The sequence below is a fragment of the Clytia hemisphaerica genome, unplaced genomic scaffold, assembly GCF_902728285.1.
Source record: "Clytia hemisphaerica strain Z4C2 unplaced genomic scaffold, Clytia hemisphaerica genome assembly, whole genome shotgun sequence".
Lineage (NCBI taxonomy): Eukaryota > Metazoa > Cnidaria > Hydrozoa > Leptothecata > Clytiidae > Clytia > Clytia hemisphaerica.
This window is the reverse complement of record NW_027103694.1, coordinates 646,588-671,684: the sequence shown is the minus strand read 5'-3', so window position 1 is coordinate 671,684 and position 25,097 is coordinate 646,588. Positions and strand designations below refer to the sequence as shown.

At 36.2% G+C, this 25,097-nt stretch overlaps 2 protein-coding genes across 2 annotated transcripts in view; one reads left to right on the top strand and one right to left on the bottom strand.

The window, feature by feature from the left end:
• The first annotated feature begins 2,789 nt into the window (after nt 1-2,789).
• Nucleotides 2,790-12,534, top strand: LOC136803899 (uncharacterized). The gene is made up of 14 exons (XM_067060625.1): nt 2,790-2,865; nt 4,451-4,664; nt 5,094-5,305; nt 5,723-5,908; nt 6,251-6,467; nt 6,767-6,907; nt 7,200-7,352; nt 8,083-8,417; nt 8,813-8,918; nt 10,190-10,339; nt 10,807-10,972; nt 11,359-11,546; nt 11,827-11,904; nt 12,497-12,534. Exons 2-14 carry the CDS (start codon nt 4,499-4,501, stop codon nt 12,532-12,534), a joined length of 2,136 nt encoding a protein of 711 aa, XP_066916726.1. The 5' UTR covers nt 2,790-2,865; nt 4,451-4,498.
• Nucleotides 12,535-17,546: 5,012 nt separating this feature from the next.
• Nucleotides 17,547-25,097, bottom strand: part of LOC136803898 (uncharacterized) — a gene marked incomplete in the record, with an annotated part of 12,337 nt that continues 4,786 nt past the window's right edge. The window contains 5 exon segments of the mRNA XM_067060624.1: nt 17,547-18,521; nt 19,235-19,461; nt 21,232-21,604; nt 22,104-22,246; nt 22,929-23,213. Coding sequence (XP_066916725.1) covers nt 18,156-18,521; nt 19,235-19,461; nt 21,232-21,604; nt 22,104-22,246; nt 22,929-23,213 — 1,394 coding nt within the window.

The following is a 25,097-nucleotide window of genomic DNA, read 5'->3' as shown; positions in this document are numbered from 1 at the left end:
TCAAAAAAGTAATTTGCAACTTGGATATCCGATCCGGGCTTAGTATTATGGAAAAGTTGGATATCAAAGAAGATATAATATAATTTTCTCCGTAAATGAAAGAGAGAATTCGAACATACGTACCTGACATATTTGTGCAAATCTAAGTTGCAACACCGTACTTTATCTGTCACAAACCAGCAGAAAATAAACTCTACTACAATATCTCATTTGCTCTGCGTGTCTCTCTGTTATCAATTAAATTCCACTTTTGATATTATTTGATAAAGAGTTTTCAATTAAGTGTTTAGCAACTGTAATATGGAGATTGTTTTATAACTCAATATCACGGCATTCTATGAATGCCATTCAGAGTGATAAAGAGAGTTTATTCCGATATTCTTTTACTTCTCTATACACCTTTTCGAACGTAGTCGCGCGGTCAGGCGCGTGCCACTTTATTCTTTAATTTACGACCCTAAACTCGATCCAATCCTTTTTTCACACTTTTTTCTATTGTCTTTGGGTGCAAAAAAAAGACTGGGGCGGTTTTAGGGTAGTAAAACGGACAAAATAATGCCCGCGCTGCAATTGGTGGCTACGGTCGAAAAGGTGTATTTTGTAGTATACCTTGCCATTGCGTCTGAGCTTTTTTTTTTTGGGGGGGGGGGAGGGTGTGGCTTCCGAAGATATACACGTTTTTTTTATTAGAACCAAGTTTATAAGAACATTGAGGCCGAAATTCGTCAAAAAATTAAGAACATCGTAAGAACATGCCCAGCCTCAGTTTGAAAAAAATGACAAGAAACTATACAATTTTTTCCTCTTTTCAAGCAGTTTTAACCGAACTTAGGGATGGATATATATTAGTCAAATATTGTCCAAATTTTACCAATTTTAAGTACTTTCTATTTTGCATGATATTGTCGATTTAGATTAGTCTGAAAAATTAAGAACGCTTTAGGCTGAAAATTGCTAACAAAAAATAAGCACATCCAGGCTCAGCCAAATTTTAGGTGTTATAATAAAAAGAAAGCGTGTGGCTTCCGCAAGAAATAAAATACCGGAATACGGTTGTCTTCAAACTCGTTATTACAAATTTGAACCACGATTATCACCAAGATGTGAACCACAATCATTTTGGTGATTTCGACTCTTGAACCCCTTCTGAACTCCTTCCCTCCTGAGAAAGACCTGTGAGATACACTGAAGTGAAGTTTAGAAATAAAAGATAGGAAAGAAATACCTTGAAATGACTGATGACGTTCCTTTACTTCTCTCAGTTTTTACTTGAATAACTTCTCAAACACAAACTGAACGTTGAAGAAAGACCAACTTTTTCGTTAAACAGTTGTGAAAACAGATTGAAAAGAGAATCTTAAATAACTCAAAAAAACTATCAAAAAACAATCTATATCAACTCTATACAGGACTGCCATAGGATTGGCAAATTTGAACGTGATTTGATTTTTTGACCAATCAGATTGACCGTTTTAAAGTATTTCTTCACCCTCCATTCGGCAAATCATAGGAAACATGAAATAAACGAGTATTATACCCTGAAATAATCAATGATAAATAAAATATTATATATCAAAATGTTTTAAAGGAAGTTTATGATTTTTTATAAAACTTAGGGGTCCAGAGATTTTGGATTAAGATTTTAAAGGTTCAAGCTATTGGCAAGATAAAGCTTCCCAGCACATGTTCTGCTTTGAAAAACCTTTATAATGTATTGTTTCAGCAAAAAAATTTGACAGTAGATGTTACACATTTGCCCAATGACGTTTTCGAATTACTTACTATCTTTTGAAAGTCCTATGATGGAAATGTTCTTATCTTTCTTCTTCATTTTGTTGATAATTAGAAAAATAGAAAATGAAGAAGAAATAGCGCGGCGAGAGCACCCTTGATTACTTTTCATTCTTTAACTTAAATCAAAGAAATAGGGAGGAAAACAACTGTTTATCTTTTCGACATATGAAAAACTCTCTATGATGTTCCGCCCTCCCAAAAGAACATCACAGAGATAAGAATCACTCTATCATAGAAACCTGAGCTTTTTGAACTATTTTAGGTCCTCAAAAGATTGGAGTTTGTTTAATATTAAACATAGCTTTTGATACATAACCTAGCCCTGGAGAGGCTATACCTTTCTCAAGCAAGAAAAAGTGAAACCTTGAGATTTGCCCATTTGCGCATTTAGAATGACGAATTTTATCTAGCCTTTCTTTTCTTTATTTTTAAGCGATATATTTTTCGAAATCTGATGATCTGGCGTTGGTGTGAAAACCACGCGGGTCACGCATTTTGTATAGAAAATAAGTGGATTCATTTCCCATCTAGGAGATTCGTATCTAGCTCCTTCAGGGCTTTCAAATCAACGACATTGCCATCGCAGCTCACCCTTTTAAAAAGAACAATTTAAAAATAAGATCTTTGAGCCTCAAAATACCAAAAAGTAGAAACAATTAAAGAGAAACCTCCAGTCATGAAAAATAGCAATTTCAGGTTCAAAATGTTGCAAAAGTATGAAAAACTGAGCCTGGAAAAAACATCAAAAACCGTAGTACCAACCATAGTACTCTTATAGTATATTCTAGATTTCCTCAAAAGGCTATGTGTTTAGGTTAGGTTAGGTTATGATGTGCTTTGTGCTTTGAATCCGATCGGCCGAAAGAAAACGTCCAATTCTTTCCCATTATTAATTATCGGTAATTTCCTTGTTTAGAGAAAGCAGCGAGCTGGCTGGCTTAGATCCTCGTATCTTCTCTTCACTTCAAAAAGTTTTTTATTTTTTAGGGTAAAGAGTCACCTGAGGGTTCATCAAGGCAAGACAAATCTTAAAATGGACGACAGCAAAAACATGACTACAGAGACCACAATGTAAGCGTACTTTTTATGTATTGAAATAAATCCATGTTCACACGTAACGATTCCGTTTCACTCCGAAACGAAATGAAGCCATTCTATTGGTTACAAGTGACGTACAACTTGAATGTAACTAATAGAATCGTTACGTGCGAACATGGTCTATATCTCAATCAGAGGCTCAGAAATGGTCATAACAAGAGCAATAGCTTTCCTCTCTAAGGTTTTCTACAAGCAGATCCTGACTACTCCACGTACATAATCACTCTTTAAGAAGGTCTAACCAGGTTGGTGCACTCCTTTCATGGTTTTCATCCTGAACTAGCAGGAATATTTAATGAATTTCAAGTGTGTTGAATGGCTAACGTAAAACAATCGCTCCAAAATACATGTCAGTCATAAACATTGCGACCCAGATACTTTCGCTTTTGATTTTTCTAGCTGAATCACCATGTTAGAGCAGCGTGTGGTTATGGGGCTCCAGCGGCTTGCACAAATGCGTGAATGGGTTTTTTCACTTGCGTGAATGGTCTTTATCATATGCGTGAATGCGTAAAAATTTTAAAAATCTGCGTGAATGCGTATGAATTGGAAAATGTTGCCTGAACAGAAATTGCGTGAATTTGGAAAGAAATTGCGGGATTGCGTGAATTGAAGGTCCACTGGAGGGCCTCGTTAAGAGATTAGCTCGAATCTTAGACGCAAAAGAGGGATCATCAGAAATTCCCCTTTGAATTTTGATACATGGACAATTTAACCAGAAAAATTGTGATGAGCAGCTTACCAAAACGATAACAAAAATTAAACACTAAAAACAGTTATATGAAGTTCGAGATGCTGAAAATTTGAAGTCTCACCCGAAATCTTATGCTCTTGGTGAAGATATAATTCTTCTTCTTGGCGGTATATAAGGTTACCTTAGACTGAAATCTACTTTTTATATAGCCTTGCTACCGACTCTTCCTTCTCTTTAATCTCATTTCACAAATAGCTAGTTGTGGACGGCGCCAAATGCTTTTGTTCTCACTGGTTGTCTGCTCACAATTAAGATAAGTGAAAAACGAAAAATGCGAGAAACAAAAGATTTATGAGACAAAACATAAAATTTGTTGCCAAATAATATTGTAAACAAATTTTTTGAATTTTTTTTTTTTGAAGAGTAGGTCAAGCAGAAAGATTCTTTGATTTGATAAGTTGATCAAGATAATTCACTTTTCTGTTTTGCCACAAACAATTTTCGCGAACATATCTTAGTATGAAAAAAATAGTAATGGAACAAATTTGGAAAAATATTTTCAAATTTATTTTCCAAATATTTTAACCTTTGCTACCTAATTTTTTTAGTTTTTTGGATTTATTTTTGGTTTTGATAAATTTGTTTGGTTTATTTCTACATCGGTTTAATCTGATTGATTCTTAAATCGGAATCTTAATTGTCCAATTGAATTCTGGTTCTGGTCCCTGCTGCTTGAAGGGCATTGAAAAAAGTACATTACGAAATTTAAAAGACCATTTTAAAGAAGGAACCAGTTTATTACAACAGTGTCAAAGTGTCTGCTTTTAAAAAGATAAAAATGAGAACATAATTGCGCTTTTCCAGGTTTAAAGAAAGTATAATACGACGCACACGTGACCATCGAGACCCGCAATGGATTTCCTGCGTTGCATTGTGGTCGTTGGGTTCCTGCTGTTGAATCAACAATCCCATCATGCACTTGGAAACTTTTTGCCACAACATACGCCACAGTCACTTAAGGGTGTTCCACCGCCCCCTCACCTTGCTGAAGCATCTCAATATTCGTCTGTCCCTGCAGGTAAGTTTTTTTAAACGTTATTTTTAATACACACCCTTCTCACAGACCCGGTGGGAACTCCTTCCACTGTAAAATTAGCCAGAATATCGTCCCCAGTGGAAAATTACACTCAATTTTTTGCCCCAATGAAAATAATCAGATAATCAAATCCTCACTGCAAAATGAGGAATTCAAATCGCCAGCAATAAAAATGAATAGAAAGTTTCCTCTTAAGGATGACGGAAGGACGGCGGAAGAGATTTAGAACAAACCGCAGTTCTAACCCACAAAATCGCCGTCGTCCTTAGTCGATCAGCATCTAAACAAATCGCAAGCTAACCTTCTCCATCGCAGAAAGCACAGATACATAAAGTCGCTAATGTCCAAAATGCTTTATTGACTTTCGAAGGTTTATAGAATTTTATTTCAACTGTTTGTTTCCGTTTCCAGATAAATTATTGATCGGACAACAACAAATTACACAACCAACCAATCAGAACCCTGCTCTGACAACACGTGATGTGTTGCCGGCCATTGATTCGCTGTTGAATGCTAAAGAAACGAAAGATGGGAAAGAGTATGAGATTTTTGGATGCAAATTGACTTTATCGACAAAAGATGATTGTTCGTTTACTTTCAATCCAACCTCGGAAGAATGCAAGGTGAAGGTTTATTTCCCAGCTGGCACACAACGTTTTTTCAACGTTTATCTAAATGTTCCCAACGTACATATAACGTTAGATGAATGTTGAATGTCAGCTGGGTTCCCACTTTTCCGAAGAGGGAATTGACCCAAAAGAACTTTTAAAACCGTAGTAGACCTCCAATTCAAGAAATTTTTATTAAAATATTAAAAGTTGGCTGATAGAGTTTTTACAGAGATATTTTACTTTGGCTTGGCACGATGCTAGAAATGTACCGATAATAGGAGCATAGCTAGCGCCATTAAGTGTCATAATTTTGACACGCTTCAAGGATGTATTCCATTGAACCGTAATTTAGATTCAGATATTCAGGTGATAAAAGATTTGAATCAAAATCAACATAAATTGATTTTTCATGCTTCTTCTCTTTTACAGGAAAAGTTATCACTATCCAAGATTTTCGACTACATGTTGACGAAGGTCAAACTTTCGGACACGATCAAAAAGTTTATCCCCATCCTCATTTATAACATTGAAACGTTTACTCTCGACAAATGTACTGGTGATATTTCATTTCAAGCCAAAGCAAGAGAGACTTTCGAGATTGCCAAAAATATTAAGGTGTGGTTGGGTTATCTCCAGGATTTACATATTGAATAAACATAATTCTCTTTTCAAGAAGAAAACGCCCATTTTTCTTACACTTGATTTTTTTACTGAAATCAAATGAAGAAAAACATCCAACTTTTTATCATAGATTATTAAGTCCCCCTGATAACCGTTTGTGATAAAAGAATCTGCTCCCTTCACCCTAGATAATTTAAACCCTATAAAACGCTATTCAATTGAATTAAAACGGTATTTCGACTTTAAAAGTGTCCAAAGAAGGGAGGCAGCCCTGCCCGGCCGGGGGCGCACTTCCGTTGGCTGTTGTACAAAATTATGAAACTTTTTTTTGTCCAGGTCAAAGATGGTTTCCTCAAGATGGAATTGAATTACAAACAACCCTCCTTGGAAAAAATGAGTCTTGAAATCAAAGGGAAATTGGATTTGAAGGGAAAAGAAGTTCCCATCACATTCACCAAAAAGAAAGATTCTTTGGAGGGAAGTTTCTCTGTTCAAACTGACGAAGTTAAAATCGCTGACTTTAAATCTGCTCTCACTACTAAGGAGCTTCCAGGTTGGTAGAGACACTTTTTTGGACTATTCTTTGAATTTCACCATATGATTTCGACTACAAAAAACTGCTGTGAATTTTCGCAGTATATTTCAAGTCCAAGGAAGGGGCATCAAACCTATAAGATTCAACTTATTCGAACAGTGTTGCTGACCCTAACTGTATATCCTTCTAACTGAGACTTGAAATTATAATCCCCATCTTGACAATTGCAGATGTTGTGTTTTTGATTATCACTATCGTCGAGTTCTTAAAAGTTTGTTTGCGACACAGGTATATTTACACAAGAAATTTGTTTTCAGGAGAAAGTAGCACAGAGAAAGCTTCACCGAAAGTCGGTTTGTTCACTGACCTCACTGTAAAAAATCCACAGATCTCTGGAACGAAAGCAAAAGATGGATTCATGGAAATGGTATTGTCTGGAAAGGTCACCGGTATCAAAGGTAACGTTTGTATTGGTGTTTTGTCCACTACGTAGCCACCCGATATAGAAGAACTATTCATTTATGGTCACACGATAGATCCATTGATCTATACAGTGTAATTTTTGGAAAATTGGTATGATCAAGCTTTGTTCGACTCTTGCTTGGAGACAGAAATTCTATTGTTCCCGTTGAAAAATCCAGCGAGAATGGTTTTGTAGTTTAAAGTTGCTATTGAATTTCAAGTTATTCCGAGTGGGGCTCAAATTTTTGGATATTTCCATTTTCACTATTTCCTAAAATATCCTTATAGGTATCGGTGAAGCAATGTTGTTCTTGGTGGTTCAAAAACCAGCGGACGAAGCGACTGGAGTCGGTGTTCTTGTTGATATTAAGAAAATCAGTCCTTCTACTTTTCTTTCGACCTTATTGGATATCGACTTGACTGGAAAAATACCTCTGTTAGGTAAGCATTGTTTATGTATACGAAACAAACAATTAGTATAATAATGAGACCACAGGTCTGGTAAATTACACCTCTTCGCTTTTGTCTTTGCATTTTTCATTCAAATAGGCTGCACGCATCCCCTCTGATATGTTTTGATATATAGGATGCTAATCGTGTATAGAATTCCCATCCGAGAATTACACCAACTTTTGGTAACCTGTTTCAAAGAGGAGGTAATTCTCGGATGGGAATTCTATACACGATTAGCATCCTATATATCAAAACATATCAGAGGGGACGCGTGCAGCCTATTTGAATGAAACAACTGTACAGTACTTTAAAGGTGGAGCTTTCTTCGTGGGTTAAAACCAAATCTGATCTTACCAAAGACTTGAAAATCGTTCATATTGTCTCGCTTCTCCTCAGCAATTAACGAGAGGATTAAGGGTGATTAGATATATCAAGAATAAGATTTTAATAGCGTCCTCACCCAACTCTGGGTTAACAAATTTCATCAGAAGAGTGCACGATTGAAGGATAGACTTTCCTATCTGTGATATTCATGATATGCATCATTACAATGTCTTCTGACATTACATCACGGACCCAACAGCTGATTGGTTGTAAGTGACGTGTTGAATGATTTTACGTCACTTACAACCAATTAGCTATTGGGTCCGTGATGTAATGCCAGAAGACATTCCAATGATGCATATCATGAATAGGAATGTTTTTAATATTTTCTCAGGCAATGTTGAATTGGACATCGTGGTTGAAGCATCCAACAAAGAAATGATCACTTTAAAAGATGCTGACCTCAACAAATTACTCGCTAAATACACCAATAACGGAAAAGCTATCTCCGAAGGATTCCGATTTAAATGCACTGTTCCAATTCGCAAAATATTAACCGATTCGGTGAAAGATTTGAAAAACGAGAAAAACATTCCAGAAAAAATCATGTTGCAAGTCGTTATGACGAAAGAAAAAGTTGATTTCATTTTCCCTGAAGATTTCAAATCTGATTTGATCAATATTGCAATCGCATTGACGCCAAAGCTTTCTGAGAAAGTTCTTCAAAAGGTACCCTCGACATTTACTCGAACAAAAGCACATAATCGAATAATACACCTTTCCAGTAATTCAAATCTCTCTTAAATGACCTAGGAAAAAAAGATTCAACGGTGGAGAGCAACAATATTTGCGCGTGCAAGTGTTTTGGGAATTACGGGAAAGGTGTAATTTCTCTTTTACTATTTGAAGATTGATAATTTGAATCTCCCCTTAACCCAAACAATCTCTGATCTTATTTTAGAGCCGTCTATTTTTTATAACTCGAATGTCTCCTAACTCGAACAAGTTTTCTGGTCCCTTCAGTTAACAATGCCTTATAGGCCGATCTCCATAATTCGAACAAATTTGTGTTCCCTGTGTGCGTGTTCGAGTTTTCAAGACTTTCTCTTTTTTTTCTGTGAAAGGTGGCTAGCACACCGCCCAAGATTACCGTCAAGAAGTTTGATATTGACGTCAAAACGTTGGCTGTGGAAGTTGAGTTGATCACTGTGGAGCCATTGGTGTTGAAAGGTGGGTTGACCCAGTGTGGAGTTCATTCATTGTTTCTTCTCTCAAGGTTTTAATCAGTCATTACAGCTATGACCTGGCTGGACCAAAACTGGTGATTTCTGTGAAGCACCACGATATCTTCAAGCCGAATGACTGAGACGTCACTTAATTTCCGTAGACAAGGCCCTAGTCTTGTTGAGAATCAAAAAGTCAAAAATAGAAAAATAAAAATTAGATATAAAAAAATGAAAAACATTACACCTCAAGGCAATGTCCTTACGAGTTCAATCCAGGATGACGTCAAACGGAATTCAGTGCAAAAGATAAATTAAAATCTCGATTGATGTCTTTACCATACGCGCCACAAGTTGCAGTAGTCCATGCAATAGTTGTATTATTTTATTTTCGTTTTTTTTTTTATGAATTGGTCATCTTCTTCACTTTTATTATCTTAAAATTGTTTCGCCATTATCAATCCCAGGAGCGGGTTACTTGGGCAAAACGGGTGCCGGGTATGTGCAAGCCATAAGGGTCCCTTTTTTTAAACCCTCGAAAGTCTCTATCTATAGGAGTACAACGACGATAAATTAGCAATTGAGTTTCTGAAAGGGTCCCAAAATTACGAAATATATAGACGCCAGTCTTTATATTTCGCCATTATCGATTTAGTCTTATACAGTAGCTACCTTTTACTTAGACTAGAGTCTACTTCTGGCTGAACTTGGCTTCTTTGTCAATTTTCGATGGCGCCTAATTCAGAGCACTTGGAAAAAGTCGCTATTTTGAAGATTTAAACATCAGAATTCCAAAGAACAAAATTTCTTAAAAATTGCCAAAAGGTTGAAAATTATATTCAGAAATGGTAAGTTTATCTCTACCTTCCAAAAAACAACTAGAATCAAAAGCTCAAAATTGAGAATTACCATATACTACTGGGCCATTTAAACGCGGCATTTAGTCTATCAAAAAGCCTCTCTTACTCTGTTTAAACTCGATGAAATACAATTCATTTATAAAACATCCAAAGCCAAGAGTTTGATCATGTGAAAATGGAGAGTGACATATTAACTTGGACGCTGTTATATTTCATCCCAAATCAGCGAATTTACGTATCTACACTTTTGAGGACGGTGGAGTGACTGAATCAATTTGGAACATCCCACGAAATCGAGGACGATAAAAGTGCGGATTTACTGTCGTCCTCGTGGATCTAGAAAAATTAGGAGCTTAAAAGCTAACCGTTTCCGTTGCAGAAAAACTCATATACATAAGCTCGCTCTTCTCTTATTTAGGTGGATTTTTTAAGCTAAAAGAAGCGACCTTCAAATTGACGCACAAACCAGAGGGAAGTTGGGATTTCATTCTGAAAGCGAAACAACAAATGGGCAAAGGTGTTCTCTCAGTCAATGTGGAGAAAAAAGGCGATATGTTTGTTTTGAATGGTACGTTAAATACTTCATGACGATTTTCAATGATTCGATGCTTTTTAACCAAGTGATAGCTTTATAGCAAAACCTTGTAGCGATGGACTCGTCATACTTTTCGAATCTTTTTATAATCCATATCTGTTCGGCTTAAAATCAGTTAGAGCTGTGTCTATTGCAACTGCCTAATACATCTACAATGCATTGGAGCCCGAACAACTCTATACCAGAATGCATTTCACGTATACCGTAGCGTAGTACGGTAACGAATTTTGAAATTACCGTAGATATTGGGTTTCTTTACATACAGACAACACCCAAATTCCGTTTCTTCGTGAGTTAAACTTTGATGATTTTTGAAAAATAAAAGCCTTTCCAAGTGCTCTGATGCAAATTCGATTTTTTTGCTGCTGTAGGAGCTTCAAAAGTTTAAATTGACGTCAAAAAATCGAATTTTTAAATTTTCTTGTTTCTCAACAAAACAGCTGAGATCTCTGACGTCACAACGAAGAACCTTCTGGAACATTTCGTTGGTGAAAACGCAAAAGAAAATGAGATCGCCAAGAAAATGGAAAAACTGGATTTCTTAAATTTTGGTATCAAAGATTTGAAAGTCAATAGTCGTTTTGAAGGAGAAAAAATCAATTTAAAGTAAGTAATCGCAAAACTCATTTACGGGCTTTCCTCCACCAGTGATCAATTCCTAATTCTTAACCAAAGATATAGAGTCAAAAAATAGATAGACAGCTTTTCCCAGGGAAATTTTGGCCTCTAGATCAAATCTAATGTTTTTATTGTTTTCGTAGCGAGCGTTTAAGAAAAATAGGCCGTACATTCGATATCTCGTCAAACTCAATGAATTCCACTTGACTTTGTTGGTAGTGAATCTACGAATCTGCTTTACTTAAATCAAGAATTTAAATTTAAGTCCCTTGCTTGTATCGACTGGTCTCACTGCGAAAATTAGACTCCTAAAGGGTTCCTTTTCATTTGGATGACCCGTAAAGATTTGTAATTCTTCATTTTTCTATCAACAGTATTACAGGGAATCCAGTCTTGTTCGATTGGGAAGGCTTGAAATTCCAAGGTTTCATCTATGATAACGATAAAGGGCGGCAGATGGCGCTCGCTGTGCTCATGGAAAATATCAAAATCGATAAAATTATTGAGAAATTCATGAAGAAACCGTTTGATAAAATTGCATGGATGTCAAGAGCCAGAGCTTGTAAGTTTATTGGAGATTCGTACAAGCCCTGATGTAGCACAAATACAACCAACCCTTACATCATTATAGGTTCAAATTTACTACGGTCAGACCAATTGAAACATTTGTTGTAAAGTTTACACTTTGTATGGCTACCAAGCCATTAATAAACTCTTCCCCAGACCTCGATTGGCTTTGCTTTCGGCTGCCGTCGTTTAAATCATTTTGTCGAATAAGGTAATTTTACACTACTTCATAACTTGTTTCAGTCAAAAGTCAAATTTATCTCTTTCATTTTCAGCATTATTGATATCGAACACTGAAGAGAAAGATTTGATGGACTTCAAAGCGTTGAATGAGAAATTTGAGTTAAAACAAGGTACGTGACAAAATGATCGTATGATTTTTTTCTAAACTCATCCGCGTTGTAAAGCTAGAGCATCCGGCTATGATCGCGCGAAGTCAACCCCAGGGAGAGGGAGAAAGCAACAATAAATTAATCGAATACAAAACAATAAAGAACGATGAATTTAGCCAGCCCAACCCCCGACCGTAGGTCCTTCCCCCATGTACCAGACATTGAAGTCTTTTCTCAACTTCAGTTGAGCTACAATCTGACAATGTCTGTGTTAGCGAATCCTACATACCAAGGACCTGTGTGTGTTGTAACCGTTAAAGTGAGGACCTCCCGCAAAGTGAGGACCTGAGATCAGGTCCTCACTTTGTAACTTTTTTAAAAATGAATTTAAACCTCATTTTAGGGGTAAGTAAGACAATTGTTGTTGATACTTTAATTTTTAGGTTAGGTCCTTAGTATGCTGGTTTGGACACAAATTGTGTCAATTCTTATTTTTGCTAATTTTTAGGTAGAAGACTCCTTTTTAATCATATTTAACTCAAAATAGTTGATCTATAATTCTAATCAATCCTCAGTAAATAATATATCAAAATTAATGATTTCGCTTGTTCAGTCCTTCTTTGCGAGGACGTCCTCACATTGTTGGCTTGAACAAGCGATGTGTTATCAAGTCCTCAGAATGCAGGTTTATGCCAAAGGTGTGTCATAGGTCCTCGGAGAGTCTGTTAAATGACGCGCCTTACGCGCCCACGCGCCTTAAGGCCGGTGTCCACTTTCGCGCGAAGCGCACGAAACTTTTCACGTTATTTGTAACGTCATTGGTTGATTAAAAAAAGAAGCAATTCCATTGGTCAAAATTGACGTAACGGTTGAAAAAAGTTGAACTTCCTTCAACTTTTTTTCTGTTCGCGCGAAACTTTTTTATGACGTAATCTTTTCTTCAGGCAAAAACGGTTAAGAAAAAATCTTTCGCGCGCTTCGCACGAAAGTGGACACCGGCCTTTACACGCCTACGCGCCTTACGCGCCCACGCGCCCTACGCGTCCTACGCGCCTGAAATTTTGACGCGCCTTTAAGTTTTGACGCACCTTCTTAGAGGATTTTTTCATCTGCGAGTTGCGAGTTGCGAGTTGCGAGTTACGAGTTACGAGTTGCATTTAGAACCACGAGTTACGAGTTGCTTTTCACGAGTTACGAGTTACGAGTTGCATTTTAACATCAGTAAGGGTGAAAAACATTTCTACACGTTTTTTTTTATAAGAACGTCAAAAATTTTCGAAGCCTTCGGATGTTCTTAGTTTTTTGAATTTGAAGCCTAAAAATGTTCTTAAAATGTTCTTATTTTCAGCATTTTTTGAGCATTTTGTTGTAATTTCTGAAGGAAATGCATGTTTTTAAGTCTCCAAAGCCTTAGAATGTTCTTAAATTTTTGGGCCTCGAAGCCTTATGTTCTTATATAGTTTGTTCTTATAAAAAAAAAACGTGTATTGATAAAAGAAAATTATTATTGCTGCTCACTATTATACATAAAAAAGAGCAAACATTCGTTTGGTGGAGAAAGAAAAAAATGTACAAAAAGTATGTACCTATTTACATTGCATGTATTTACATTGCAAAAGTACTGTATAGAAGAGTGCTCCCGTGCGGGGGTAAGAGGCGTTGTTACTAAAAAAAGTAACACAGGGTAACAGGGGGTAACAAGGTAACAGGCTGAGAATGGTGGCTCTGAGGGGTTGTTTCACCAACAGTAATTATAAGATCACGTGCAAAACGTGAACAATCATTGTCGTAATATTTTAGAAAAAAGAGAAATTCCCGCAAATTTTCAAAACCACAAACGACTTGGAAGTGCTCTAAATTTGGTTGGAAGGGTAGGGTTTTACGACCTAGGATCTGAAGATCCAAAATTGAAATGGCCTAAAATCGACTTTCTCGCCCGAACTCCAAATTCGAAAAACGAGAAAACAAGCTAAATTCTCAATAAATTTTGACCATGATTGTAGAACAGCCCATTTGAAAGCTATTGAAGCTTGAATAGGGTGTCAATTTCTATCCTTTTGTTTTATCAGCATCAAATTTATAAGTGACAAAACTTTTGCTGGAGTTGTTTAAGGTATGTGTTCACCTTCCTTGACACATTCTCTTTAATTGATCATATCTTTAGAACAACAAATTTTTATACATCAAAAGTATATATTTTCTGAAAGCCAATAATATTCTCTTTCTAATGGTAAAAGTTTCAGCTGAATTTAAAAAACTGGGCAGGATATAATTAAAATCTTAAGAATTTTAACCTTACCTACTTCAAAGAAGTTAAAGTCACCCATAGCTTTTGAAATTTGAAAAAATAATTTCGATACTATGTTCCCAATAGATTGAACCAAAAAAATGTCTTAGGATTTTTTTTTGGATCGACTTTAACTCGAGAAAACTTAAAAATTGTTAAAATTTGGAAAAAAATCATTCATTTCTCGATTTTTTTTCCACTTAACCTGAAATTGTGAAGCTTTAACTCGATTAGAAAAAAAATCCTAAGACATATTTTTAGTTCAATTCTTTGCCGAAAATATAAAAAAAAAATTAAGTTCATAGCTAAATGCTATGGGTGACTTTAACCTCGTTAAAAGTAGTATGCTATGGTAAAATTTCATTTTTTTCTACATCAATTTGAAATTTTTGACGAGATAATTACTGTTTAATTAATTAATCAGAGAAATGTGTCAAAAATGTTACTATTCAATAGATGTGAGAATAAACATCAGCTGAATTCTCTCTTTTCTCTTTGTTGTTTCCGAAAGAGACAATTATTTGAGTAAATAATCCATCATAAGACGAACTTTGTTTTAAAATTTAAATGGTTATAACTCTGGATCAAAAAAAGGCCCAAAAAAGATTTTTAGATCGCGATTTTACCAAAATGAAATCCAGTAACTTTTCTTCCACTTTGACTGAAGAAAAAATTTTTGACAAAAAATCGGAAAAAAGGTGTACACATACCTTAAAGAAGCTTTATATATGACCATCAGATCATTATTTCATTAAAATAAGTGATTTTATCAAAATAAGGACAATGGAATATTTAATTAGAACTGTATCTCTAAAACTGCCTTTCCCAGTGTTTGCTTTTTGAAAATATTTATCTATTTATATCAAAGGCATCTCATTCGGTACAATTAAAATATTTGGTTTAATAAAGCTTGCAGGTATCACACTTAAGGGCCTTAAGTAGCGTGTCAATAATTTCATCAAAAAGCGTCACTTTGTCAAGAAAATGAAAGGTAATGTCCACGTTATTAAAAGCAACATTAAAAAATGTTTCCCTTGGAAGAGGCACGCGCATTTCCTTTCAAAAATTAAAGTTATTTAATGTTCAGTTCATACAAAAATGAGCCAAAAGATGTATGATTTGAGTGGTTACACAACTTTAGTCACAAAAAGTAAACAGTTTGGCTGGGTTTCCATGCTCTGCTTTGGGTTTAAAGATTTTTTTGTCATATTATTATTTAAGATAACAGGCTCAGACTTTTTCTTAATTTGCAACTCGCACTTTTAATTTGCAACTCGCACTTTTAGATTTGCAACTCACACTTTTAATTTGCAACTCGCACTTTCAATTTGCAACTCGCGAATTTTGTGTGTTAAAATGCATCTCGTAACTCGCAACTCGCGATTTTATTTTGTTAAAATGCAACTCGTAACTCGTGAAAAGTAACTCGTAACTCGTGGTTCTAAATGCAACTCGTAACTCGTAACTTGCAACTCGTAACTCACAACTCGCATATGAAAAATCCTCTAAGAAGGTGCGTCAAAACTTAAAGGCGCGTCGAAATTCAGGCGCGTAGGACGCGTAGGGCGCGTGGGCGCGTAAGGCACGTGAGCGCGTAAGGCGCGTGGGCGCGTAAGGCGCGTGGGCGCGTTAGGCGCGTAAGGCGCGTGGACGCGTAAGGCCCGTGGGCGCGTAAGGCGCGTGGGCGCTTGGGCGCGTAAGGCGCGTCATTTAACAGACTCGTCCTCGGAATGCAGGTTAAAGTCAAAAGTGTGTCACGAGTCCTCAGAATGCAGGTTTGTGTCAAAGGTGTGTATCATAAGTCCTCGGAATGCAGGTTCATGTTAAAAGGTGTGTCACAAGTCCTCGGAATCGGAATGCTAACTTGATAACAGCTGTTCATAATTTTCTTTTTTTATTGAGTAGAAACAATATATTCCCCAGGGTCACAGTTGACGACTTGGTCTGAAAAAACGGTAGATAAAATAGATAAAAATGTACATTGTCAGCCTTTTGGCATCACTTGTTCGATACCAAAATCGATTCATTCTCGGCTCAAAAAGTCACACACAAACATTGTGGGACTTTTTCGATTATCATATCAAAATTGCTTCCTAGTAAGTTTTCTGAGCTAGAATTTCAAAGGCTTTTTTAGTTTTTTTGAACTTTCCGAAATATTCCGGCCATTCCGGGATTATCCGGTCCTCTCGATAATATACTGAGTCTACAGTATCAGTCCATACCTTTTGTTGATTCTAGGCGCCATGGTCAGTTTTTAGCTTTCTTCAGTCTTTGATGATATTCCCATGATATTGTTTAGCTGTTTAGATGTTTTAATCGTATTTTGTCTTCATTCGTCCTTTTGAAAAAAATCTACGTTTCCGGTATTTTCGGTACTTTGTGGAAAATCCGGTGCAAAAAGTGACACACAAATATTGTGGGGACACAAGAAAATTGTTGAGAATTCTCAATTTAATGAAAATAAACCATTCTCGGCTCAAAAAGTCACACAAACATTGTGGGACATTTTTTAATATTATATCAAAATTGCTTTCTATTAACTTTTACGAGCTAGAGTTCCAAAGGTTTTTTTTTAGTTTTTCGAACTTTCCGAAATATTACGACCATTCCAAGTATATCCGGTCCTTTCGATAATATACTGAGTTTACTAAATCCATACCTTTTGTTGATTCTAGGCATCATGGTCAGTTTTTAGCTTTCTTCTATTATTCAAATCTTTCTGTAATTCGAACTATAGTTCCCAGATCCCGTAAAGGAGAAACTCTCTTAAAATACTTACTATAATTTTAAAAAAATGTTACAATAAACGAGAGTCATTCGGCAAGATTTTTATCTAGACAATCCCAAGGCTAATCACGTCGTCAATAGAGTAAAAAAAATGATTAGGCATGGGTACAGGTTTTGAAAAGGAGCGCCACCGCCAAATAATTACTTCATTAAAGAAACATTATTTTTCTATACTAATACCACTGATTATATGCATTGATGCATTCATCAGTTGGATTTTTAGAAAATGAATATCTTGAATATTTGAAGTTAGGCGAGACCAATTTAATTTGTCGTTTTACGGGCCAAGCTATCCAAAAAAGAGGGTCAGTCGGTCGGTCGGCGAAAAAATAAAAATAAAAGTAGAATTTCACAAAAATGCGAAATAGAAAATTAAAAGACCCAGTCTGTAAATCAATGAAAATAAAAATGTACTACCAAAATCAATTTTGTTTTTTATTTCGTTTTTTGTTTTTATTTGAATATTGGTGTCGGTGGGACCAGCAAAACAACTAATCAAATTGGTCTCGCCTTCCCATGAAGTTATTAGCTCTACAGTACCAGTAGTATCAAGCACACTCACTAATTGTGAAGAGACAATTTACAAGAGACAAGATAGAATAATAATATTTGAAATCAGCAAGGTATTAACCCGGGGGGGTACTAGGGCAAGATGGGTTACGGGGATGCTCCGCTGGTCAGGGTACCTTTTTTAACCTCCACGAGTCCCAGGTAGGGCCGCAAAAACACCAAAATAGAAAAATCAGTCCCTCGTAGGGTGCCTATTTTTGGAAAATTTGGGGAAAAAATAGAAAATTTGAGAAAATTTTGGAATTTCAGTCCCATTCAGGGTCACTTTTTTCGCAAATTTCGAGTCCCACGTAGGGTCCATTTTTCGAACCTCAGCGGAGCACCCCCGTCAGTCGACAAGGGTAATACCCCCCGGGGGTATTAAGTACCTCTGTACCAAAAATGAAGTTCAAAGCATAAAAGGGTAAAAAGTTCATTTTTTAAACACTACTACTAGTACTTATTTTCCTATGTTTTTTTATCAGCTTTTTTATCAGATGAGTCTTTGTTATCGATCCATTCTCAACTAGCACCAAACGTCAAAGGGGCATCCATCAAGCGCCCTATTGTTCTATTGTCCTATTGTTCTATATTGTTTTATTTTCCATTATTGTCTATTGATCTATTTGTTCGTCAATCGCATTTCTTCTTATTGATCATTCTCCAATCGTTTTTTCTTATCAGCCAATTCTCGTTTTCTTCTTGCAATTCGTCTTTTGATTCTTCTGATTCTGCTCCTCACTGAACCATTGTCACTGTCGCCATCATCATCGTCGTCATCATCATCATCAAGCACTTCTTCATCAATTTCGACGGTTTGCAAGAAATCACGACCTTCACCTTCGATAAAGATTTGAGCTGGTGTTTTCTGTTCCATACTTGCTGCAAGTATAAGTAAAATGATATCGAGGATGACACCAACAACTGCCAACACTTGACCGACGATTGGAACAAAAGCAAGATCTGTTGTGATCTCCAAAACTAGAAAAACTATCTCGCCAATTCCAACCATCAACTGTAAAACATAAAGAAAAGAAATACTACCTTAAAGTGGATTCATTTTGAAGGGGATTTAATCCCAGACGGCACACAACGTCAAAACAACGTCTATGTGACATTCATAACGTCAATTTAACGTTATTTGAACGTTAAAACAACGTTGTGTGCCAGCTGGGATTTGGCGAAATGGGAATTTTGAGATTTTCGGGGACTTTTGAAAAATGTTCCAGACACGGAATGGTACCTAACCGTAACAAGCCGAACTTCACGTTGTCTTTTCAGTTCGCCATGAAGAATTAGGTACAGGCTACTATTACCTGAGTAAGAGGGCGACAGTAGATATAAACAAAATGACGCAATCGACCGGCTGTGACGTCAATTTTTGTGCAATGCAATGTTTGATAAAAATTTGCTAAATCTTCCATCTTATTTGCATCTTCCTATTTATTTTGCAAGCTTGGGACAACACTTTTTGACATGGGTCAATATTCTACGGTAGCGCCCTCATAGTCTCATAAACAGTTATTATAGGGCCAGTATTAGAGGGAAACGTTATTATTATATTTATATTTCGAGCCCTCGAAGCCTTTAATCTTTGCGGTATACTTATACCATGTTTTTTTGTTAAAGCTTTAGTGTAAGCTGGCGCGCAACGTTGTTTCAAGGTTCATCAAACGTTATATGGACGTTGTGAACGTTGAATGGATGTTGAATAGGTCAAAAACTAACCTGAAGACCATCAAGAACGATTTGGTACATAGGAGCATCATCTCGGAAATCTTTAAAAAGTTTGTACCCCATTAGTGCCGTATTGGCCACTGACAAAACCATGGTCATTCCTTTGAGAAATTTGGAACTGACTTTGAAAAATTTGCCAAATCTTCCTTCTAATTTGCCGGCTTCCTCAATATCTGCTAATGATTCTGCCATGTCCACTTCAAAAACGCTATTTTGCCCTGAAAGAAAATTGTAATAATAATAATAATAACGAATGTTTTAAGTGGCTGGCTCCGAAAAATCCTTGAGCTTTTAGACAGCTCAAAAATTGTTTCCACGAAGGGCCACTACGAACAGAACAAGAAACAGTAACAAAAAGGAACTGGAAAATTGAATAAATAATTGGATAAATAATTAGAGAATCAGGTGAAAAAGTATTTTCTGGCGCTACTCTTGAAAGACACTATCGATTCAGCATCACGGCATTCCCTGGGTAGATTATTCCAAATAGGGATTGTAGAGCTTGCGAAGGTTTTTGCTTTAAATCTGTTTCTGTTTTGCCGTACTGCTAAATTATTCTGAGCAGCCAATCTAGTGTAGTGGTCGTGAATGTTTCTAGCGAGATTTACACGCTCACAAATATATTCGGGAGCAAGATTATTGATGGCTTTAAAAGTCATCAGTGCAGAAGAATAGTCACAGAGCTGACGAAAATCTTTATTCATTGGGTGGACTTGATTTATCTGCCGAGAAAGAGAATCAAACTTTCGTACCACAGCAGCAGACACCTTCCTCCATGAATTGAGGCAGTAGTTGAGATGCGGAAATACAAGAGCGTTTACTAGTAGATTTTTAGTACTGTCATTAACCAGATGTGAGATTCTTCTAATCTTGTTTAGACTAAGATATACTTTGCTACGAACATTGCTAGCTTGTTTTTCCCAGGACATATTCTCGTCGAATATGACACCAAGGTACTTCACGTGACTTTTACGTTCAATTTTAGCGTCTTGAAAAACAACTGGTGGAAGAGTCTTACATTCTTTAACTTTTTTGTTTCTTCCAAAAAAGATAACTTCAGTTTTATCAGTATTGACTGAGAGCTTGTTGTTGTAAAACCAGGCACTGAGATCTTCAAGCTGTTTTTCCAGTCCTGTTTTTAACGAAACACGGCTGCGAGCACTTTGAACAATGATTGTGTCATCAGCATATAAGGGGCAAAACGTTTTGGGTTGGTCAATACAGTCAAATATGTCGTTGATATACAAAAGGAAGAGTAAGGGCCCCAGGACAGAACCCTGTGGTACCCCATAAGCTTCTTCCTTTGCCATTGAGGATTGAGTTCCATCTATTACAGAGCATTGTTTTCTGTTACTCAAATATGACTGGAACCAATCAAAAGGTGTATCTCTGATACCATAACAGAATACCTTTTTCAAGAGGATTTGGTGGTCGACAGTATCAAATGCCTTTTTAAGGTCGACAAGGACGAATAGAAATTTAATTTCCGATCATATTTCCTGCTAAAGTGTATTCCGAATTAATCTGCGACGGAGAAAAAAAGAACTGTAACTTCTGATAGAATTCGAATGAAGTTGCGAAGTTGTGCTCGTTAAAAATATATTTAGGAGTGGAATTTTATCCGAAAGAAAATTCAGAACAAAATGGACGTCAAGGGATAATCAATTGGTTTGGGATATTTGGCATGCGGAATCTTTCATAATTGTCCTGACCAAAACCTCAAAATATTTTTGGATAAATATTTTCCAAAGTTGCAAGTTATTGACCTTTAGTAAAAAAACAATAGAATTTCAATGTAAGAACCGTGTGAGAAATTTCAAATTGTGATATCTCAACTTTATAGTTAGACAAAAAATACTCGGCGGTTTTACTCAAAACCACAGAGGGTTTCTTCGAGCAAAAAAAATCTCAAACAATCTGATTATCCCTTTAAGACGTAAGATGGACGTTGGATTGATATAGTTTCGATGTTTAGCGTAACTACTTACATCCCATATTATGGTAAATCATTTTGGCGAACTTTCCTTCCTTGATTCCTAGCTTGGCGCATGCTGATCTGAAAATTTTATTCAATTTCCAGCTCCAATTTCCAGATATCAGTGAAGCGTCAATATCTGCTGCGATATCAAATAATGCTTTCATGATATCCGTGCCGTATCTCATACAATCCACAACGAGTGTAGCTCTTTGGTCGTCACTCAAAGTGTCCCATTTCATCAGACACTTAACGCAATTATAAAATCCAACTGCATAACCAAGTCCCATTACTAGTTTACCAACAAGTGTAATTTTGCTAATAATATTGTAATCGTCACACATTTTTTTGATTCCTTTACAAAGTCTCCCTTTGAATGATCCCTCCTAAAGAAGAAAATAGATAGAGATTTTTGGATTTTGAATATCATAAGAGACATCGTGTCATCAAAAGTAAGAACCACATACCCATGTCAAATAATTTGAATTCTTTCAATAAACTATTATTTAGGTACCGTATGTACCTGTAAATTCATTCCTTGACAAAACACTTTTTGTACCAACTTTCTTTCTTGTGGCGTGGTCTATTCATTACTCTCAGGTATCCGTCCCCCTTTACCCCTTTCGCTAGTTAAATTTTCAAAATTTTCCACCCTGGATATTCTTAATCCAGTGACTTTAACATTAGACTTAAAATTTACGATCGTAGAATTTTAGGATCAAAAAGTTCAAAAAACTGTCCAAAAAGGCGGACAATATAGCCTATTCTTTAAACCCCTCCCAAATTGAAAATATTTGATTAAATTTAACAGGTAGCCCAAAGTCTACTTTTCATGCCCGAAATGCAAATTTTGACCATGTTTGTAGATATGCATTCGGTCATTACCTGAGTTTGGAAGAACGCATAATTCATTGCTCCTGCACACATATTAGCAAATGTGTCGCTGAATTCGCCCATCGAATCAATTTGCATCTCATTTTTTAATTCTAGCAGCTCTGCTTTGACATTGTTGAAATCTTCCAATTCACCTAGAATAGTGACAGAGAAACACAACTAATCTATTGTAGAACATTTTGTATGTAGCTGATAATTGAAAAAAAAATGAAATTTTTGTTATAAAGCTCCTTCTGGTAGAGCACTTTGTTGTTGTTGACAATCATTTTCAACTTATTTGATACCTTATAGTTGTAAAGTTTGAAGGGCACCAGATGGTTAATATGATGATGAAATATTTTTTGAAGCAAATCGTTTGGTTGAAGTTTGCCTTCAGGAGATTAGTAAAGAGATGTACTGTCCCTAAAGGTGTCTTTTTTGAATCTTCGAAAACCCACATAAATCATAAAAATCACATAATTTGATTACAATCCTTGTATAAATTACTTTGTAAAAAAAGCTAAAATTCTTTAAATTCATTGGAAATTATCATTTCAATATTACGTATACATAATTTTACGACGTATGAATACCTTCCAAAATTGCTCTGTTACTAGTCTTGGAAACTTAAATGTTCAAAAAAATTAATTAGGTTTTATTATGTTCAGATATGCAATAGTAAGGTGGAGTAGGGCGTGAAAATATTTGTAACGTGGTGCTCGCCCTCTAAGTAGGAAAGATTTTTGCTTAAAAAAGTAGTTAAGCGGAGCAATACTTTTATCTTTTATGCTAGTTGAGAAGAGTAAAAAGCTTGTCTAGAAAAGACAAAAAACTTACCAGTTTGTAATTTAGACAGAAATTCTTTAACGACATCTTTGATTTGTTCGTCAACTATCTCTTCTTCTGTCCCTTCAAAATATTCGTGCAATTCTTGCAAACGATATGTCAGAATATCAGAATGAAGCAAATCGCAATATTCTTTATCGGGCGCCAAACAGAAGAGCAACATTACATACTTATGGTATGGTCCGTTCCCTTTGGTGATTGAATCTGCCATCGCCATACTGGTTATTGAATCGTATGTGCTGATTGCTTCATAGAGATTCTTTGCCCATTTCTCACCTACCATATGAAAATCATTCACTTTAGAAAGTGCAAAACCATTGAGTTTCAAGCCCGAAGGGCTAGAGGCGAGACTCTAGGGTGGGAAATAAAACCACTTATTTCCCATCCAGAACGCCCGCGCGTAGTCTTTACACAAACGCCGGATTGAAGCTAAAATCTATCGCTAGATGTCAAAAAATGTAGTCCTCCAAAACAAAGAACCCACTAGATACAATCTGTCGTCATGATTACATTGCGTTCTATGCGTGTTTTGGATGGGAAATAAATTCAATTTCTCTTGCCTGAGAAGGGTTAAAGTTTCGCCTCTAGCTCTTCGGGCTTGAAACTCAATGTGCAAAAAACCCTTGCTAACGAAAGGATTAGTATTGATTCTTAAAGTTTATTCGCTTTAAATGTGCACTCTTTTTTGCTATCATGTGAAAACCACCCTCAAGGGAATTACTCTAAATTACACTGACGTGGTATCAACATGGTCACAAAAAATTATGAAACTTAAGGGCTCTGCCCATAGTGAATTTTTCATAATTGCCGTGTTTAAAATGTGTTTTCTGACTGATGTAACCAACAAAAATATGGCATGTTATACATTTTCTGTTAGACAAACTATTCCTGAATCTGAAAATTCAAATATTGCATTGAAAAGATTTGATGAAGAAGAAAATTAAGACTTTTGCGAGGAAGAGTATTTCAACTTTGAAGAGCTTAGTTTCGGCGAAGAAAAAACATTTTGAAAAATTTTTCGCAGTAGATGGTGTATCTTTTACCGAACAATAAAAATTTTTGCGGAAAAGTTTTGTAAATGCTTCTTTGTCTCGAAATCTTCAAAATAGTTGTTTATCATCAATTTTTCATCTGGATTTTGCTTAAAAAAGCAGTCATAACTTTTGACACATCTTTTTAGAAAAATTTTCCGCAAAATTTAAAATAGTTCAATTCTTTGCGGACAGTGTGAAGAAATTTTGAAACAAAAAAGTTAATTGGTCAGCCTAAGCTGAGCATTCAAATAGGTAAAATTTTCTTCCATCATCATCACCATCATCATAAGACGGCAAAAAAAAAATCCGATTTCCCGATCGATCTCACTTTGATTTCTAAACTTCCTTCCGATCGGGTTAACTTTTTAGCGTGTGTTGTTTTTACAGATCATAATGTGTTTCAAGATGGCGGCTGGTCGTGGCTTCTTCGTAAAGACGAAAGACAGATCTGGACTTATTTCGTACTTTCCAGTCTCTTGTTCGTAGTTTCTCTGACTTTCTGCTTCTATGTGAGTTATTTTCTATGTTCTCTAACTTACTGAATGACTTACCGACAGATCGCCACCGGTGGGATTCGAACCCACTAAATGCAAAGTTCCGATAATTTGAAACCCAATGCCTTGTCCACTGCGCCACGGATTCATGCCGAGAGAGCGTTTCTGACGGCTATTTATATTGTACAAACTGCAGACCAGACTATATTTAGAGAAAATCACAAAAGAGTGCTTGTTTCGAGCTCCAACCCTAACCCTAACTGATAATAACCAAATTCCTAGCCAATCTGATACGTAACCACACCCAAACCACACCCATACCCAACCCTACCAGGTCGCCTGCAGGTCCTGACACTATTCCCGCATGCCGGATCCGAAAAATAGATACATGTCTTTCGTCTTTACGAAGAAGCCTTCACCATGGCGGCTCAAGCGATAAGTCAGATGTGATAAGTCAGTGTTGTACCAAAGTATTTCCAGTGTAAATCTGTTGCAAGCTTCAATTTCTGTCATTTATTTTTTTAACTCGGCAAATCGAGCACATGATTTTCATCAAGGGGATTCTTTTTCTACATCTTTTGAAGGTTTAAAGCCGTTTGCTCAAGTTTTTGTTTATGTTGAATTTTCTGATA

Bases quoted from the DNA above. Each gene is read 5' to 3' on its own strand.
- LOC136803899 (XM_067060625.1), top strand. From the start codon at position 4,499: ATGGATTTCCTGCGTTGCATTGTGGTCGTTGGGTTCCTGCTGTTGAAT. The intron at 8,418-8,812 runs GTACCCTCGACA...TTTCTGTGAAAG, and splicing joins CTGAGAAAGTTCTTCAAAAG to GTGGCTAGCACACCGCCCAA. The intron at 11,905-12,496 runs GTACGTGACAAA...TCGCTTGTTCAG, and splicing joins GAAATTTGAGTTAAAACAAG to TCCTTCTTTGCGAGGACGTC.